We start from the raw sequence: 17,728 nt of genomic DNA, 5'->3' as shown, positions 1-17,728 counted from the left end.
ACAGGGCATCAGGACTGGAGGAAGACTCATTAACAACCTGCATTATGCAGATGACACAACCTTGCTTGCCGAAAGTGAAGAGAACTTACTGATGAAGAGAAAAAGACCACAGCCTCTAATATGGACTACACCTCAACATAAAGAAAACAAAAATCCTCACAACTGGACCAATAAGCAACATCGTAATAAATGGAGAAAAGACTGACGTTGTCAAGGATTTCATTTTACGTGGCTCCACGATCAACACCCATGGAAGCAGCAGCCAAGAAATAAAAGATGCATTGCTTTGGGCAAATCTGCCACAAAGGACCTCTTTAAAGTGCTGAAAAGTAAAGATGCCACCTTGAAGACTAAGATGCACCTGACCCAAGCCACGGTATTTTCAATCACATCATATGCATGCGAAAGCTGGACAATGAATAAGGAAGACCAAAGAATTGACACCTTTTACTTGTGGTCTTGGCAAAGAATACTGACTATACTATGGACTGCCCAAAGAAGGAACGACTCTCTTTTGGAGGAATTACAACCAGAATGCTCCTTAGAAGCAAGGACGGCGAGACTGTGTTTCACATACTTTGGACATGTTTTCAGGAAGGATCAGTCCCTGGAGAAGGACATCATGCTTTGTACAGTGTCAGCAGAAAAGAGGAAGACCCTCAACTAGATGGATTCACATAGTGGGTGCAACAATGGACTCAAGCATAACGATTGTGAGGATGGTGCACGACTGGGCAGTGTTTCGTTCCATGGTACACAGGGTTGCTATGAGTCGGAAACAACTTGATGGCACCTAACAACAACAATCCTCAAACCAGACCCAATGAAGTCATTTTCCCCCCACTTTACAGATGAGGAAACTGAGGAACAGTGAGGATAAATAACTCAAATAAGGTCACACAGTTTATAAGTAATTGGGCCAAGATTTGAACCCAGGCAATTAAGCTATAGAGCTGTCACTCTTAATTACTGATACTCTTAACTACTACTATATCACGTTGTCTCTCTATATAAAGATGTCCAATACAGTGACAGAATGAAAGAACTGGAAACAAATACCTAACAATAAGACAATGGTCCACTAAACTGTTATCTATTCATAAAATTGATACTATCAGCATTAAAATGTTTTTAAAAATTACTGATACTGACATATACTCACACGAGAAAGACCAGATTACAAAAACAATGCATATATTATGATCCCAATTTAAAAGGATATATTAACATGCATATTAAGATAGCTGTGTAAGACATATACAAATCTAAGTATTTTCCAAAACAAAATTTTAAATGCACAATACACACACAACCTGTGAAATATTAATGACACTGCAAACAAACTAAAAGCATTAATACTGAATGTATAACTACTGATCTTCCAGACACAGGAATTTTTAGTAACCTAAAAGTTCCCTCAAAGGACCGTTAACACATAAAATTACAACATTACTTACTCTTTTTATCTGATGAGCTACTAAAATCTATGCCACCAAGGCCTTCATTCCCTGCAGTTGAAGTAGCTGCAGTAGTTCCCAAAGTCAAGCCTAAAGCATTCTGTCCAAGTCCTACAAATAAACCAAACATCGTTTACAAAGTTCATTGAAAGACTTTATAAAAATTTCCCACTGCTGACCAGGACACTCAAATGCTTTGGATCCCAGATTTTCTTCATACTCAATTTAGGAAAATGACAAGAAACAAGTCTAGAGCAGGTTTTGTACAAAAACAGACATTCTTGCTTGAATTCAATAGTACACATAGTTTGGATTATGTGATTTTTCCTTATTAAAAAGGCAGGATGTATTTGTTAATTCAATATGAAGACACTCAACTTTTATTTGGTATAATGTGTTTTAAAACCACCCTCTATAAAAGCAGTTTTAATTTGCACAGTTTCAGGTGAAAACATCTTGTCCTCCAATCATGCATTAAATTTTGCATGATTTTAAAATAATCTAGTTTGGATATTTAAGATTTTAGTACAATGTAAAGGAAATACTATCCATGAGATTTAAAGAACTGGTAATTTAGAAGTCCTACATACAGTTCAACAAATATCAAATTTCATACTCCTAGTTATTTTCAGGGAGCACTTGGCTGCTAAATGGAAGGACAGCAAGTTGAACCCATCAGCCGCGCTGTAGGAGAAAGATATGGCAGTCCGCTTCTGTAAAGATTACAGCCTAAAAAACTCTATGAGGCAGTTCTACCCTGTCCTACAGGGTTGCTATGAGTAAGGACTGACGATGGCAACGGTTATTTTCATAAAAAAAATTTTTTTTTATAAAGGAGTAAATTTCATTAATTTCTTTCAATCCCATCCCATTGCCAAAAGGAATCGAAGGGGCCACACTATAGCTAACCATAAGTCGTTAATGTATACTTATGAATCAAGTAGCGAAATTTCAAAGATCTTATGTTGACTAATCTGTATTTATGTAAGTCTATAAATTCCCAAATCAACTGTTGGTTCTTCTTGGACAAAATGATATCTATTTTAAGAACAGAGCAAACAGAAGGCTGTACTAGTTAAGAGCATGGGATAACTGAAAACTGGGTTCAAATCCTAGTAATCTGACAAAAAACTTAATAAATGACAATAAGAGCCCTGGTGGTATACTGGTTAAGCACCCAGGTGCTAACTGAAAGGTCAGCCTGCTCTGTGGGAGAAAGACGTGGTAGCCTGCTTCCATAAAGATTAAAGCTTTGGAAATACTTTGGGGGCAGTTCTACTTGTCCTATAGGGTTGCTATGAGTTGGAACTGATTTGATGGCAGTGGGTTTGTTTGTTATTTTTTAATAACAATAAAAAGTCAATGGCACCATTAAATTAATATAACCAAAGTAAGCAATGAATATTGTCTCAGGAGTCTAACAAAACTCAAGGCATACCTAAAAAGTCAGTAAAAAGAACTTATATATAATCTTTGTGAAGTATGTTTAAATATTTATCCTGCAAAGAAATAATGTTATAGTTCTCTAGTGACTTGGTGACTAGTAGGGATTCTGAATACCTACAAAATTAGATAAGGACAAAGATAAGTATTTGAAATAATGCAAATTTTACAAATTTCTATAGGTAAAATCTACCCCCCACCACCCCACCCCCAAAAATACAAATTTCTACAGGTCTGATTATCCTGACTTATTTTCTCACCTTCCACTGATTGGAATCTTCTCTACCAAATTTAGTATCTGAATAGAAGATATAAAAGCATCCTAGCTTCTTTAAGAGAAAACATCAAGTCAGATTCTTTCATTTCCTCTCACACATCCCAGGTAGCAGACACATTTTAGGCGCTCAATAAAACTTTCAAAATTAAATACCCATTATAAATTAGCCTATGATTTCAATATGCATTCATTTTTCTAAATCTCTAAATTGTTAAACAGAAATTCTTGACATTACATTGTTGTGTGCAGTGGCTACATAATTTATTCAACTAGCAAAGGAGCTTTTCTCACTCATGAAGCCTGACTGACTCTTCAAAATACGAACGTCCCAAATGGTACAATACAGACACTGTAATTTCATTAAATTACATCTACAGTTTAGAATGCCTTTAAAACAGCCACTTGTTCTTTATATCGGCATTAGCTACAGCCACTATTCAAAACATCAGCAAAACCTTAGCATTAGGCATATTTAAAAAAAAGAAAGAAAGAAAGAAATCAAACTGAAAATACAAAATATTAATTCAGTATTCTCTGCCAAGCAAGTCAATACTGTAGTATTTTATCTAAAGACTACAATGAAATTATTTAACATCTGTGTTTTAAAATCTTGCCTTCAAAACATGCTAATACCCTTTCCTATAATGGACAGCAATTTCAAGAATTCCGGCTTAAAAGGACAAATGAGCTTAAAAAGAATTTAGGCTCTAAATGATCCAAGACTATTCAACCACCATTTATTAAAAAAGACAAGTTTCTCTAGAATATATACTGATTTCTTAAAGAGGTCCCTCTTGGTATTTCTGCATCTTGCCAATCAATATTGAGAAAAAGGAAAGCTTATTTCTAAAATACTGAGATGTCCAATTACATATGAAAAACATAATTCAGCTTTCATACTAGAAGGAAGAAGTACAGGTTAAGGCGACAAAGTGATCTGCTCAGAAGGACAAAGTAAAACTAAGTACAGATATTTATTATTTCTAGATAATAAATATAAATTACCTGGTGTTGCTGTATTTGTACTCTGGAAAAGCGAACCTCCTAAACCAGGTAAGGCCCCCCCTAAAGAAAGGCCTGTTGATGCAGTTGTAGTTGTTGTTCCACCCAAATTATTTAGAGTAAATCCTGTGGAAGCTATAAAAGACGAGATAGTTAAACCTTTACCGTGCTTCAAATGAAAGTTTACAAATCAAGTCAGACTCTCATACAAAAAATTTATACACACCTTGCTATACACTCCTAATTGCTCTCCCCCTAATGAGACAGCACACTCCTTCCCTCCACTCTCTCCTTGTGTCCATTCTGGTGGCTTCTGGTCCCTTCTGCCCTCTCATCTCCCATCCAGACAGGAGATGCCAACACAGTCTCATGTGTCTACTTAATCCAAGAAGCTCATGCTTCACCAGTTTTCATTTTCCATCCCATATTCCAGTCCAATCCCTGTCTGCAGGGCTAACAAAAGGTCTGGGGACCATGACCTTCGGGGTCCTCCTAGTCCCACTATGACCACTAAGTCTGGTCTTTTTACAAGAATTTGGGGTCTGCATCCCAATGCCCTCCTGCTCCCTCAGGGGTTCTCCGTTGTGTTTCCTGTCAGGGCAGTCATTGGTTGTGGCCGGGTCCCATCTACTTCTTCTGGTCTCAGGCTGATGTAGTCTCTGGTTTATGTGATCCTTTCTGTCTCTTAGGCTCATAGTTACCGTGTGTCTTTGGTGCTCTTCATTCTTCCTTGCTCCAGGTGAGTTGAGACCAATTGATGCATCTTAGCTGGCTGCTTGCTAGCATTTAAGACCCCAGATACCACTCTCCAAAAGTGGGATGCAGAATGTTTTAACAGGTTTTATTATGCCAATTGACTTAGACATCCTCTGAAGCCATGGCCCCCAAAGCCCCGCCCCTGCTTCACTGGCCTTCCAAGTGTTCAGTTTATTCAGGAAAACTTCTTTGCTTTTGGTTTAGTCCAGTTGTGTTGACCTCTCCTGTATTGTGTGTTGTCTTTCCCTATACCTAAAATAATACTTATCTACTATTTAATTAGTGAAAACTTTTCTCCCTCCTTCTCTCCCTCCCCCCTCTTGTAACCATCAAAGAATATTTTCTTCTCTGTTTAAACTATTTCTCCAGTTCTTATAATAGTGGTCATACAATATTTGTCCTTTTGCAACTAATTTCACTCAGCATAAAGTCTTCCAGATTTCTCCATGTTATGAAATGTTTCATGGATTCATCATTGTTCTTTATTGATGCACAGTATTCCACTGGCAACACTATTTTTAGGAATACCACAGAAAAATACAAATAACTTTAAAAAACTGATTTCCGTGGCTCTGCGGAAAAACTGCTCCTTAAAGACAAAATTATACATACCTGAAATAATCAGTGACAGAAATAAGGGCCTTGTGTAATACTAGAACCGTACCTGACAACCAATTCTGGACAGTTATAGAGTTCTCAAGGTTTACACAAAAAAAAAGAACCAATCTTTGATGGTTATGAGGGTGAGGAGGGTTAGGGATGAAAAAACACTAAAAAGGCAATAGGTAAGTGGTAATTTTGGTGAAGGGTAAGACAGTACACAATACTGGGGAAGTCAGCACAACTTGCACAAGGCAAGGTCATGGAAGCTCCATAGACACATCCAAACTCCCTGAGGGACTGAATTACTGGGCTGAGGCCTATGGGGACCATGGTCTCAGGGAACATCTAGCTCAATTGGCAGAACATAGTTTATAAAGAAAATGGCCTACATTCTACTTTGGTAGAATCTGGGGTCTTAAAAGCTTGTGAATAGACATCTAAGATACTCCACTGGTCTAACCCCATCTGAAGCAAGGAAGAATGAAGAAAACCAAAGACACAAGGGAAATGTTAGTTCAAATGACTGACGGACCTCAACTACCACAGCCTCCACCAGACAACTAGATGGTACCTGGCTACCACCACCGACTGCTCTAACAGGGATCAAAATAGAGGTCCCACATCTCCTGCCTAGAGAGGAGATGGGAGGGTAGAGGGGCTTAGAAGCTGGCAAAATGGTCAGGAAAAGAGAGAGTGGAAGGAGGGAGCGGGCTGCCTCATGGAGGGGAGGGTAATTGGGAATATGTAGCAAGGTGTATATAAAAATTTTTAGGTAAGAAACTAACTTGATTTGTAAACTTTCACTTAAAGCACAATTAAAAAAAAAAAAAAAATAGAGGTCCCAGACAGAGCTGGAGGAAAATACAGAACAAAATTCCAACTCACAAAAAAAAAAAAAAAAAAAAAAAAAAGACCGGACTTACTGCTCTGACAGAGACGGAAGAAACCAACCCTAAGAATATGGCCCCTGGACACTCTTTTAACTCAGTAATGAAGTCACTCATGAGGTTCACCCTTCAGCCAAAGATTAGACAGGCCCATAACACAAAACGAGACTAAATGGGCACACCAGCCAAGGGCAAGGCAGGAGGGTACAGGAAAACTGGTAATGGGGAACCCAAAGTCGAGAAGGGGAGAGTGTTGACATGTTGTGGGGTTGGCAACCAACATCACAAAACAACATGTGTACTAATTGTTTAATGAAAAACTAGATTCTTCTGTAAACCTTCATCTAAAGAACAATAAGTAAATTTAAAAAAAGTTTTCAACCCAAGCTACCAACTCTACTTTCAAAATTAAATGAATCCTAAGCCAGGCACGATTTATGTGAACTCTGTACCCTTCCCTGTGACTGAACTATTCCTTAAAAACAAAGATGATGTTAATAGCTGTAGATTTTACCTCTTGCACCCTCTACCCTGCTCTGCTCTGTAAATATTGACCAAATCCCCAAATGGCCTCTTAAATGCCGAATGCTGGTTTTTCTTCTTCACAAGTCAAAAATTTAGTCGTCAAAACTGTTAAATAACTGAACTAAAAATTTCCCCAAACTAAAAAAAAAAGTTATGCTTAAAAAGATAGAAAAGAGAACTTGGATACCTTTATTTACTAACCAAATGAAATAAAACTTTAACCATGAAATGCAACTTCATTTCCCATTGTGCCTCACCTGCTGGAGTTGATGTCAGAGCAGAAGAAAGAGTGAGACCACTGGCTGAGGTAGAAGCAATCGGCAGAGCAAATGGTGTGGCAGATGCTGCAGGCTTACTGAATCCTAAGCTAAAACCTGTTGTAGATGTAGATGTAGTGGCTGGTGCTCCTGTTTTAAAAAAAAAAAAATCTCATTTTACCTGAAGTATATGTATGGTCGCTATGAGTCAGAATTGACTTGATGACAATAGATTATATGTGTATTTTACCAGTTTCTATCAGGATCCTCAGAAGTTTGAGTTCTTACTTTCTATAGTAAGAGCAAGGGTATACGTACTTGTGTAGTTGTGAGGAAAAAAAATACCACAGTTGGGATTAAATCATGGTGAATATTTTAAAAAATACTGGCCTTTTAGATTTTTTTTTAAAAAAAGCAAGAAAGAATCCAGTATAGTCATATTACAATCCAACTTCAATTCCACTCCTAGATTTTCCTAGAACAGTGTTTATCCTCTCTCCTTCCCTCTTGTCTTAAGTAGAAAAATGATCCTTCTTTTCCAAGACTATTTAAATAACCATCTCTACTCCTTCACATTCTCTTCCTTCTTGGCTTTTAGGTTTCTATTAGCTCCAGTCTTTTTTCTACTCCTCCTTGTTAAGCATTTTCAGTCCCCTTTCGTAGATATTCTTCCTCTGTTCACTTCTTAGAGGTCCTGGTGGCATAGTGGTTAAGAGCTATTGCTGTTAACCAAAAAGTCAGCAGTTCGAGTCCATCAGGTGCTCCTTGGAAACTCTATGGGGCAGTTCTATTCTGTCCCATAGGGTCGCTATGAGTTGGAATCGACTCAATAGCAACAGGTTTTTCTTTTTTTTTTTTTTTCTGGTTCATTTCTTACATGATATACCCTAGTGTTCCATTCCTGCTTCTTTACTTGCGGGATGATCCACCCACTTTCGTAATTTCAACTGCAGGTCCATGAGTTTAAGTCTGTATCTATTCAAGTCCCCCAGTGGCTATCTCCACCTTGATGTCCCTTTGGACCCCTATATGTCCAGAGGTAACCTCTCATCCCACCAAAAAAAAAAAAAAAAGGAATTCCTAAATTCCTCACTGTCAATTCAGTTGCTCAAGCCAGAAGCCACAACTATCCTTGACATCTTCTCCTTCCCAGTATTCTGCTAGTCACAAATCCTGTCAGTTCTGCTTCAGAAATATCCTTGGATTCCAGGCAGCCTCAAAAATCCTAAATCAGGTTCTCCCGCTCTCAAGAACCATTTTGTAGCTCTGCCATCAGTCCTTCCAACCTCTCATCTATCCTTGGAACCATCTCAGTTATCTTGAAAAAAGGGACACCCTTTACTATCTGGTCCCAACTTGCCCCTAGAACCTCATCTCTCCCTACCATTCCCTCCCTGAATCCTAAGCTCCCGGAAGAAAACATTTTTCATATTTTGCTGACCTCTTTCATGATTGGGCCTTTGCATTTTCCACTTCTCTGTCTGGAATAATGTTTCCTACTCTCAAAATAAACTCCTGCTCTGTTCTTCCTCTGCCTTCCACAGTGTCTTTCATACATCTGTTAGGGCATTTATTGGCCAGATTACAGAGAAACATTAAAACACATGTCTGTCCCCTTTAGCTCACCACAGACTGGATCCTGTTGATGTACTTAGAAGTCTCCGACATCACCATCAGCACCATCCTTACTACCAACTCCATCCACCAGCAGCTAGTACTTAATGTCCAAGGCATTGTGCTGGGCATTTTATATGTATTTGCTCATTTACTCATCACCATTATCATTCCTATTTTATAAATGAGGAAGCTGAAGTTTAGAAAGGATATGTAACTATACCCAAGGCCACACAGCAAGAATGTAGTAGCTGCTCAAAAACTACTCAGCGAATAAATGTATGGGTGACCTCCATTTTGGATTCTCCTGAAATCACTCAAGGAAAGAAGGTAGAAATTATGCTTCTAAATTGCCCTGGCTACAACTGGAAGTTCCTGCCACAGTACGGTGCTCTGAACTCAAAAAACAAGAGGGTCAAATTCCTTGAATTTGTAGCCAATCCTGTCCAAAGGTAAACAGATTGTTTTCTGTTGGTAATGGGTGGCATACAAGTGAAAAAGTCTGTCACTCCTTAATCTGATTTAAATATAGAAGGTTCCTTAATGTCCTTTCATTTCTCATCTCCTTTCACATTTATTTACTTCTATCCTTATCCAAGACAGTTACTCCCATTTCTCTCAGCATGCCACTATGAGCAACCATGTTTCTGAGCTGGAGGAAAAGAAAAACTTTTTAGACTAACAGTCTCATTTTATAGATAACTAAAAGGCCCTAGAAATTGCATGGCTATTTAAGATCTTACAACTATTTAGTTAAAACTAGGGCTACTCTTAAGACTTCTGACTTCTAGTTTGCTGCTTTTAACACAAAAAGGACTAAAAATGACTCAAAAAAGTTAATGGTGAAATAAATATCCATATGAAAAGTCATTTCTACAGTTAAAATTTTTTTAATTAAAAAAGATCATATAGAGTTACGAACCTTTTAAAATACTCAAATACTGAAAGCCTCTTTGGTCATTCAATACCTGTGATCTATATTCAGTTCCTTATATGCTTTCTACTATACTGCTCTGTGCAATATCAGACAAAGAAAAGAGAAGGATCACTCAATTAATTTCAATTATTAGAAAATCACACATCTGGGATCTTTCCTCAAAAAGTCTTACCCAGAGTTAATCCTGTAGAAATAGTTGTTGCTATTCCTGGGGACAAAAAGAGAAAATTTAATCATCAATACAAGGCATTCTTCTGGTTTATTTATCGTAAGGGAAAGACTCAGACTTACCCTCAGGATGCAGTAACATTTCTAATAAGACCAATACGTATCACAAGTATCTTCCACCATAACCACTAAGTAATACATTTTTCCTACAGCCCAGGTTGTTTATAATTTGATTAACTACCAAATAACCCAGTGTTCCCCTAACTACCAAATAAGATTTACAAAATACAAGTAACTCTTGCTCGTAATGCCAACTTGATGGCAGCTGACAACACAATTGCTTTTAACAAAATTAAGCGGGAGGAGAAAAAGCGACTCCAAGCAAAGCAGAGGAACACAACGCTGTCTCCCGGAGCTGACTGGTTGTCCTGCTCATTATTTACCCTGCAGTTCTTTCATTTTCTATGCGTGGTTATGAAATGCGCTGCAGTCAAAGCTATATGGTCAATGCAAAAGCAAGTAACAAAGGCCAAGAGGGTTCTGGTGCTGCAGAATAAAAAGTAAATAAGGAAGCAAATTCTTAAATGGTCTATTCCAGTGAAATGTTATTTTTAGCTTATAATAACAAAATGCCTGTAGGTATTTTTAAAAAACAAACAAAAACTTTTTACTATTGAAATATATACCAGAAACCTTCAACTCCTTCACCTCTTGCCCTTTCCCATGAAAACTGTTTTTTTTTTTTTTTTAATTTTTATTGTGCTTTAAGTGAACGTTTACAAACCAAGTCAATCTCTCATACAAAAACTTATATACACCTTGCTATATACTCCTAGTTGCTCTCCCTCTAATGAGACAGTATACTCATACTCCTTCCCTCCACTCTCTAGTTTCGTGTCCATTTGGCCAGCTTCTGACCCTCTCATCTCTTCTCCAGACAGGGGCTGCCCGTAAAGTCTCATGTGTCTACTTGATCCAAGAAGCTCACTCTTCACAAGTATCATTTTCTATCCCATAGTCCAATCCAATCCCTGTCTGAAGAGTTGGCTTTGGGAATGGTTCCAGTCTTGGGCTGACAGAAGATCTGGGGACCATGACCTCTGGGGTCCTTCTAGTCTCAGTCAGACCAGTAAGTCTGGTCTTTTTATGAGAATTTGAGGTCTGCATCCCACTGCTCTCCTGCTCCCTCAGGGATTCTCTCTTGTGTTCCCTGTCAGGGCAGTCATCAGTTGCAGCCAGGCACCATCTAGTTCTTCTGGTCTCAGGCTGATATAGCCTCTGGTTTATGTGGCCCTGTCTGTCTCTTGGGCTCATAATTACCTTGTGTCTTTGGTGTTCTTCATTCTCCTTTGCTCCAGGTGGGTTGAGAGAAAACAATTGTTTTAATAACACAAAAATTTAAAACAAGTTCTCTTAGGGATGTACTATAATGTTATGGCAAAGTAGGATGCTGACTGTCCCTTATTATGTTAAATTAGTTAATGTTCCAAATTAGGAAACTTGACTTAACAATCCTCACTTACAATACTTTGTAAAATGCTACATTATGTAATCTTTAAAATTTTAAAGTACCTTAATTCATTATACTGAAAGAAAGGAGATATCGATGTGTTTGTGTTTTGTAGAGGAGATCATAGCCTATAACAGGCCATATCATTGGCCCTTATTTCCAAATCCCCATATTTCTTCTCATCTTAGTAATTACTGTTTTTTAGATTTACCACTTTTGATTCTCTACAGTGACAATCCTTGTTAAGGAAGGAGACACAGGACAGAACTTGAAAAAGAATAAATATACTAAGCCTACTTCTTAAAAATTCAACACTCCTTCTTACCTGTATTTGTTCCTCCTAGAGTGAACCCAGTGGCAGGTTTGGATCCAAAAAGTCCAGTTCCAAAACCACCTGAAGGCGCAGATGTAGTTGCAGGAGCTGTAGTGCTTCCAAGAGTTCCAAAACTGAGCCCCACGGAAGGGTTACTTGTTTATAAAAACAAAACAAAAAAGTCTACTAGAGCTAATATTTAACAAAAACAAAAATTAACTCTTCAGGGTTAATTATTTTTCTTTGTTGAACATATATAATACACCTTCATTAGATCCAAAATGAACCAACAATAAATTTACCTTTAACCAAGATCAAGTATTTTTCTGTTTTCCTTAAATATAAATGTGCATGTAAAATTATTATTTTTTTAAATAAAATTGTATTGTGTTTTCAGCAAAGGATTTACACAGCAGTTTAGGTTTCCATTCAACAATTTCTACACAAGCTGTTCAGTGGCATTGGTTACATTCTTTACAATGTATGAACATTCTCATTATTTCCATTCTGGTTGTTCCATTTACTTACATTAATCTAGTTTCCCTGCTCCCTTACATTCTCAGTTTTGTTTTACAGTAATTGTTGACTGCTTGGTCTCATAGGTAATTTTTTAAAGGAGTATGTAAAAATATTCTTAAAAAATAAAATACCAATCTTCATGAAAAGCAGTCCATAGGAATCAGAATTTCAGTCCAAGCAGTTAGGATTAGTCATAACCAGGTAAGGGTCACAGATATTCTGCTTTCACCAATTTTTTTCTGTGACTGAAACCTAGCATATTTTAAAATGGCCAGAAGGAAATCCTATGAATAGTGATCACTTTCTTTTTGAACCATTTAAGCAGTTTCTAAATTCATTTGTTCTTCCCCCGAATAACAATTAAAATAAAGTAAAACATACCCAGAAACAGAAAGTCATTCTAATTTGTCTTCCCAACCTCTCCTGCTCTATTACCGTACTCATGGGGGGAGGGGTATGGTCTGGTATCTTGCCACCAAAGAAGCAGTAAGAACTTGGGGCTTCTGACAACAACAATATATATAGGTGAGAGGGCAAATTATGAAACTAAGCAAAACATGCTGACAGCCTAACACTTTAAAAATCATGCAAGAGACTGTAACAACATGTACAACACAATGGAAAATCTCATTTACAGTATGTATTTACCTTTATTACATCTATCCTTGCCCGTCATAGTGATATAATCATCTTGAGAGAATCCAATGTCAGTTTTAAAAAAGTTTAAAAGTTCTGAGATGTTTCAATTTAAAGAGGAAGCGGTAGTGTTAAGATGATTCCAGTACCAGCTCTGCCACTTTCCATTTTGACGGCAAAATACGAAAAACAGTACCCACTTCATTGGGTTTTTAATAAAGATTAAGACATTACACAGGGTGAATTAACTTCAAATGTTGTTACTACTGTTAACATTAGGAATACTTGCAAATTCAACTAAATACATTGCAGACATGGCTCTATGCCAGGAGTAGCAAGGGGGTACAGAGAAGACTAAGATAGCCCCTGCGTGCAAGGAACGTGTTGTTTACCAGGAGGATAAGTAACACAAATAACCATAATCCAAGGTAGAACAGTTCTCCAAGTTACTTGCATCCAAATCTCATCTGTTCTGTAACTAGCCCATGGAACCATTCGGGTTTTGTATATATTGGGAGTTTGGGGGAGGGAAGCATTATGATACAAGTAGTACAAATTTATCTCTTCAACAAGCTTATAATCACTTTATGCAGATCACTGGCAAACATAAAACAGAAGTTTGAGGTGAAAAGCTACTCGCTGAGGGGAATGGAGAGGGAGCAGCTTATTAAGGAGGTAACACTTGAGATGGGTTATCAATACTGAGCAGAAAAAGGGAGTACAACTAAAGCATAGAACTTTATATATTTAATCAACTGAACAATTAAAATGGTATTTTAAGAAACATTTCAGCAAATTTCGAAATCAAATTAGAAAAACGGTTATTATGCTCCCTTTGCTCCCAAATGAATGACCCCATTTTTTAAAGCTGTGCCCTACTTGTATTCCATAAATATACCAAAAACATACAGTGAAAGGTATGTATTATTAAACAATGAATTAAAAAATTTTAAATTTCTTGACAACTTAAGATAACTGAAGGCACTGTAAGGTATTTCATAACAAAAGTTCAAAACATCCTCAAAAAATATATATATCAAAGAAAAAATCCTTCTTACTCTACCAGAGGAGCAAAAGAGAAATTTCTCTGTGGCAGTGAAATTTCTTTACTTCAAGGAAAACAAAAGCTACATTAAGCCCAACCAATTATTGCCTCGACCCAGTATTATCTGCCAGTGATTTCACTTTTTTTTTTACTGTGGAAAAGCAAAGTTGACTCCATCTAGTCAGAAATGATATTTTAACTTCTCCAGCCTGCCTTAAAGGAGTCCTAGTGGCACAGTGGTTAAAGTGCTTGGCTGCTAACCAAAAGGCTGGTGATTCAAACCCACCAGCTGCTCTGCAGGAGAAAGAGGTGATAGTCTGCTTGTATAACAAATACAGCCTCAGAAACCCCATGGGGCAGTTTTACTCATAGGGTCACTATGAGTCTGAATCAACTCAACGGCAGTAGGTTTGGGTTTTCAGTTTAGAGTACATTAACTGTGGACTTAGAAGTAAAAGCAGTAGCTAACATTTACTGAACACTTACCAAGATGCAGAGCCCTGGTGGCATAGTGGTTAAGTTTCGCTGCTAACCAAAAGGTGGACAGTTCGAATCCACCAGCCACTCCTTGAAAACCCTATGGCGCAGTTCTACTCTGTCCTATAGGGTCACTATGAGTTGGTACCGACTCCACTGCAACGGGTCTGGTTTTCTTGGTTTACCAAGATGCACGTACATGATGCTAGATACTTTACATGCTTTATCTCATTCAAAAACCCTCTGAGGTTAAGTATGTTATTATACACCTTTTCCAGGTGTGGGAACTGAGGCCAGGAGAGTAAGTCACCCAAAATGACTTACCGAAAGAGACAAAATCACCAAGCGGCACCAGGAGCTGTCAGGTCTCCAATCTAGCACTCTAACGGGCAGAGGTCTTCTGTCATTAATTTATTCAAATCCTTTTAAAGCCTGTGTAGATTTTTCTAGTTTATTACCAAATAATTCATTTATTTAGGCATTTGACAAGTATTTATTAAACCTCTTTTCATATGTTAGACACCATCATGAGAACTGAGGATGGAGTGGTAAATAAGATTAGACCCTGCCCTCAGGAAGTTTCCAGTTAGTAAAAAATAGATATTAATCATTCTTTTACTCAATAAAGAGGTTTTGGACATCAAGCACTTTCTCAGTATATACCAGCAGGGTGGTAATGTAAATGTTATTTTTTTACAGTGGTCCTGGATCAATGAATGGGAGCAAACTAAAATGAGAAGATGGGTTCAAGATGAGTAAAGGGATTCCAGATTATTCAGGCCTCGTAGACTATGGTAAAAAAAAAAAAAGAAAAAGAAAATTTAATTTCATTTTAAGGGTAATGGAAAATCACAGAAAGGTAGCAAAGCGCATTTAAAATGAAAATCTCTGGCTACATGTGGCAAAAAGGCTGATGCAGGAGATACAGGTGCAGTTTTCATCTAGCAAAAAAAAAGGTTGCTGGTTGGAAAGCTGGCAGGAATCTTAAGTAGAGCAAGAATCTTATTCATCTCACCACCTAAAACAAAGCCTGGCTCATAGAAATTTGTTCAGTAAGTATTTGTTCTATGAATGCAACACCGTGGAGCAGGACGGTGGCATTGGCAATGCACAAAAAACGGAAATCACAGAAGTAAAATCACCAGGACTTGCTGGTTAAGTGCATAGAGTGCCAGAAAAAGAGGAAAACCCCCAGATTTCTAATCTTGGCTGTGTAGTCTGGGGTGCACTCCCCCCTCCTTAAATACACGTAACCCAAAATATTTTTGCCTTTTTAACCTACAACCACATCCTTCAAGCTCCAGGAGTTATCTTGTAGCTCATGCTATGCATACTTCATTTTATGCACTCCTCTGCCTCTACCTTCAAAAGATTGAGGCCTACGGGCTAAATCTCTCATCATAAAATCATCTTTCACCGTTTTAATTGTATCTTTGCGAACCTCTGCTAGTTGTCTTTTTGTCACACCTGTCCTCGCAGGTTGCAAGAAAACGCTGAATATGTCACCTACGCTTTGCAATTTAAGTGAAAGGCAATGTGGGAAATTACAATACGTTGGTGATCGAGAGAAAATTGTTCTCAATGATGAAACGTGACAGGCCGTGATACTGTTAGTCAAATATTCCAATTTCCCCACATACCGTACAAAATTATCACCAATAAATACTGCAAAAAGCCTTAAAAAAAAAAAAAACTTAAAAAGCTCGCTAAAAATAACCACGAAATCATTAAAGCACCGTAACATCCAAAACCGTAACACTGCAGTGGAATCTGAATTATCGGAAAGACGCTTTTAATTGTTCTCCTTACCAATTTCCATTCGTTAAAGATCTTCATGTCAAACCCTACAATAAACCGTAATTTCATTCATTCATTCAACCTTCATCCCATGCCTGAAGACTGACGCCTCGTTAAGGCTCTGGGCTGTGAACCCCAGGCCCTGTCAACCAGCCAGGCCCCGCTCGGTCGGAACAAAGCCTGAACCACCCGCGATCCTGGAGACCTCACAGACCGTCCGCCCTCCTCCCTGCCAGGCCGGGGCACGGCTCGGGCTGGACCGCGAGCGGGCGGCCTACCGAGCGGGTGGCCCGGCAAGCGCATATCTGTAAGCCCACAGGGAAGGAAGCCACCGGGAAGAGAGGGTCGGGACCAACAGGGAAACCCGCCGGCGAAGACCCGGGCCCGAAAAACGAGTACACGCGGTTACCTAGCCGCCCCTGTCCCGAAGGAGAAGCCGCCCGCCGTGCCGGTCCCGCCGGCGGCCACGGTGGTGGAGCCCAGGGTCCCGGTTCCGAAGGAAAAGCCGCCGGACATGGCTGCACCCTGGGCCCGGGGCCGTTGGCAACCCGGAAGAGTCGGGACCGCTCCTCACGCCTCACCGCCGCGGCGGAGCGGAGGACATCTCTCACGCCAGCTCCAACCTGGCGGGAACCTCACCCCAACGGCGGCCAAGACAAGGCCGAAGGGGTGGAGCAACGCACGCACCAGCCCGTTGCGTCGCTCGCCGCTCGCACGCACTGCCGGGAGCGAGCCCGCGTCGCAAGGGACGCTGGGACAGCGCGCGACCGACTTCCTTAAAGGGGCAGGCGCCCACAGTAAAAACTAAAAGCCAATAATCATTTCTATTTTTTATTTAGTTCTTCTATTTTGGTATCTGTGCTGACTCAGTCTGTACTTTGTAGTTTGGCGTCTCAATTATTGCTTATGTCCTCCCTACTGGATGTGCAGAATTCCGGAGTTGGGAAGGGCGCTAAAGAGCATCTCCAAGTCCCTCCTTTTACAGAGACAAAGGCCGCGAACTGGCTGACCGCTGTCAGCGATTTCGGAAATCATAATTCACCCATCCCTTCAACGCACTGAGCTTCAACTCTGCTCAATAGCTTGCGCGGACCGTTTCGTATAGTCGGACACGGCAGTCACCAACAGGGCTTAGGACCGGCCCGATGGAGGTGTGGGCGCTGGCTCTGTTCGTGGTGCTGAGGAAACGGACTGTCCAAGGCCCTGTAGCTCATGGTTTAGCCAAGTCAACCAGTAGTGTCAGCATAGTAGGAGCTAGAGCCAACCGGGACGCCGCTTCGATATCCTCTGTGCTACCTACTAAAGGGCCTATACAGCTGCAAAGGAGAAAAACACTATACAGACAAGTATGACGTAAGGTAAAATTTAAGAGTTACGTGACCAACGTCAGAAAACTGTGGGTTCCAAGAAGATATCTCCTCTGTGGGAAAGATCAGGGAAGTCTTCAGCAATAGTACAATAGAGGTTCCGCCGTCATAATGTGGGTCTCTTTTTCCATCGCGAAT

At 39.3% G+C, this 17,728-nt stretch overlaps 1 protein-coding gene across 2 annotated transcripts in view; it reads right to left on the bottom strand.

Moving 5' to 3' along the window:
• NUP58 (nucleoporin 58) overlaps window positions 1–16,926 on the bottom strand; it is a 43,459-nt gene extending 26,533 nt beyond the window's left edge. Inside the window, exons 1-6 of one of the 2 annotated variants that reach the window (XM_049867163.1) lie at window positions 16,633–16,926; window positions 11,762–11,904; window positions 9,931–9,966; window positions 7,208–7,357; window positions 4,183–4,314; window positions 1,458–1,568 (exon numbers count right to left, since the gene is read on the bottom strand). In XM_049867163.1, coding sequence (XP_049723120.1) covers window positions 1,458–1,568; window positions 4,183–4,314; window positions 7,208–7,357; window positions 9,931–9,966; window positions 11,762–11,904; window positions 16,633–16,739 — 679 coding nt within the window. In that variant the 5' untranslated portion in view covers window positions 16,740–16,926. The remainder of the gene's footprint in view (window positions 1–1,457; window positions 1,569–4,182; window positions 4,315–7,207; window positions 7,358–9,930; window positions 9,967–11,761; window positions 11,905–16,632) is intronic. The other variant, XM_049867164.1, reaches the window with a different exon arrangement.
• Window positions 16,927–17,728: the final 802 nt, after the last annotated feature.

This window comes from Elephas maximus, chromosome 23 (genome assembly GCF_024166365.1).
Source record: "Elephas maximus indicus isolate mEleMax1 chromosome 23, mEleMax1 primary haplotype, whole genome shotgun sequence".
In the NCBI taxonomy this organism is placed as follows: domain Eukaryota; kingdom Metazoa; phylum Chordata; class Mammalia; order Proboscidea; family Elephantidae; genus Elephas; species Elephas maximus.
The sequence above is the reverse complement of the archived record's forward strand: the minus strand, read 5'-3'. Positions and strand labels throughout refer to the sequence as shown.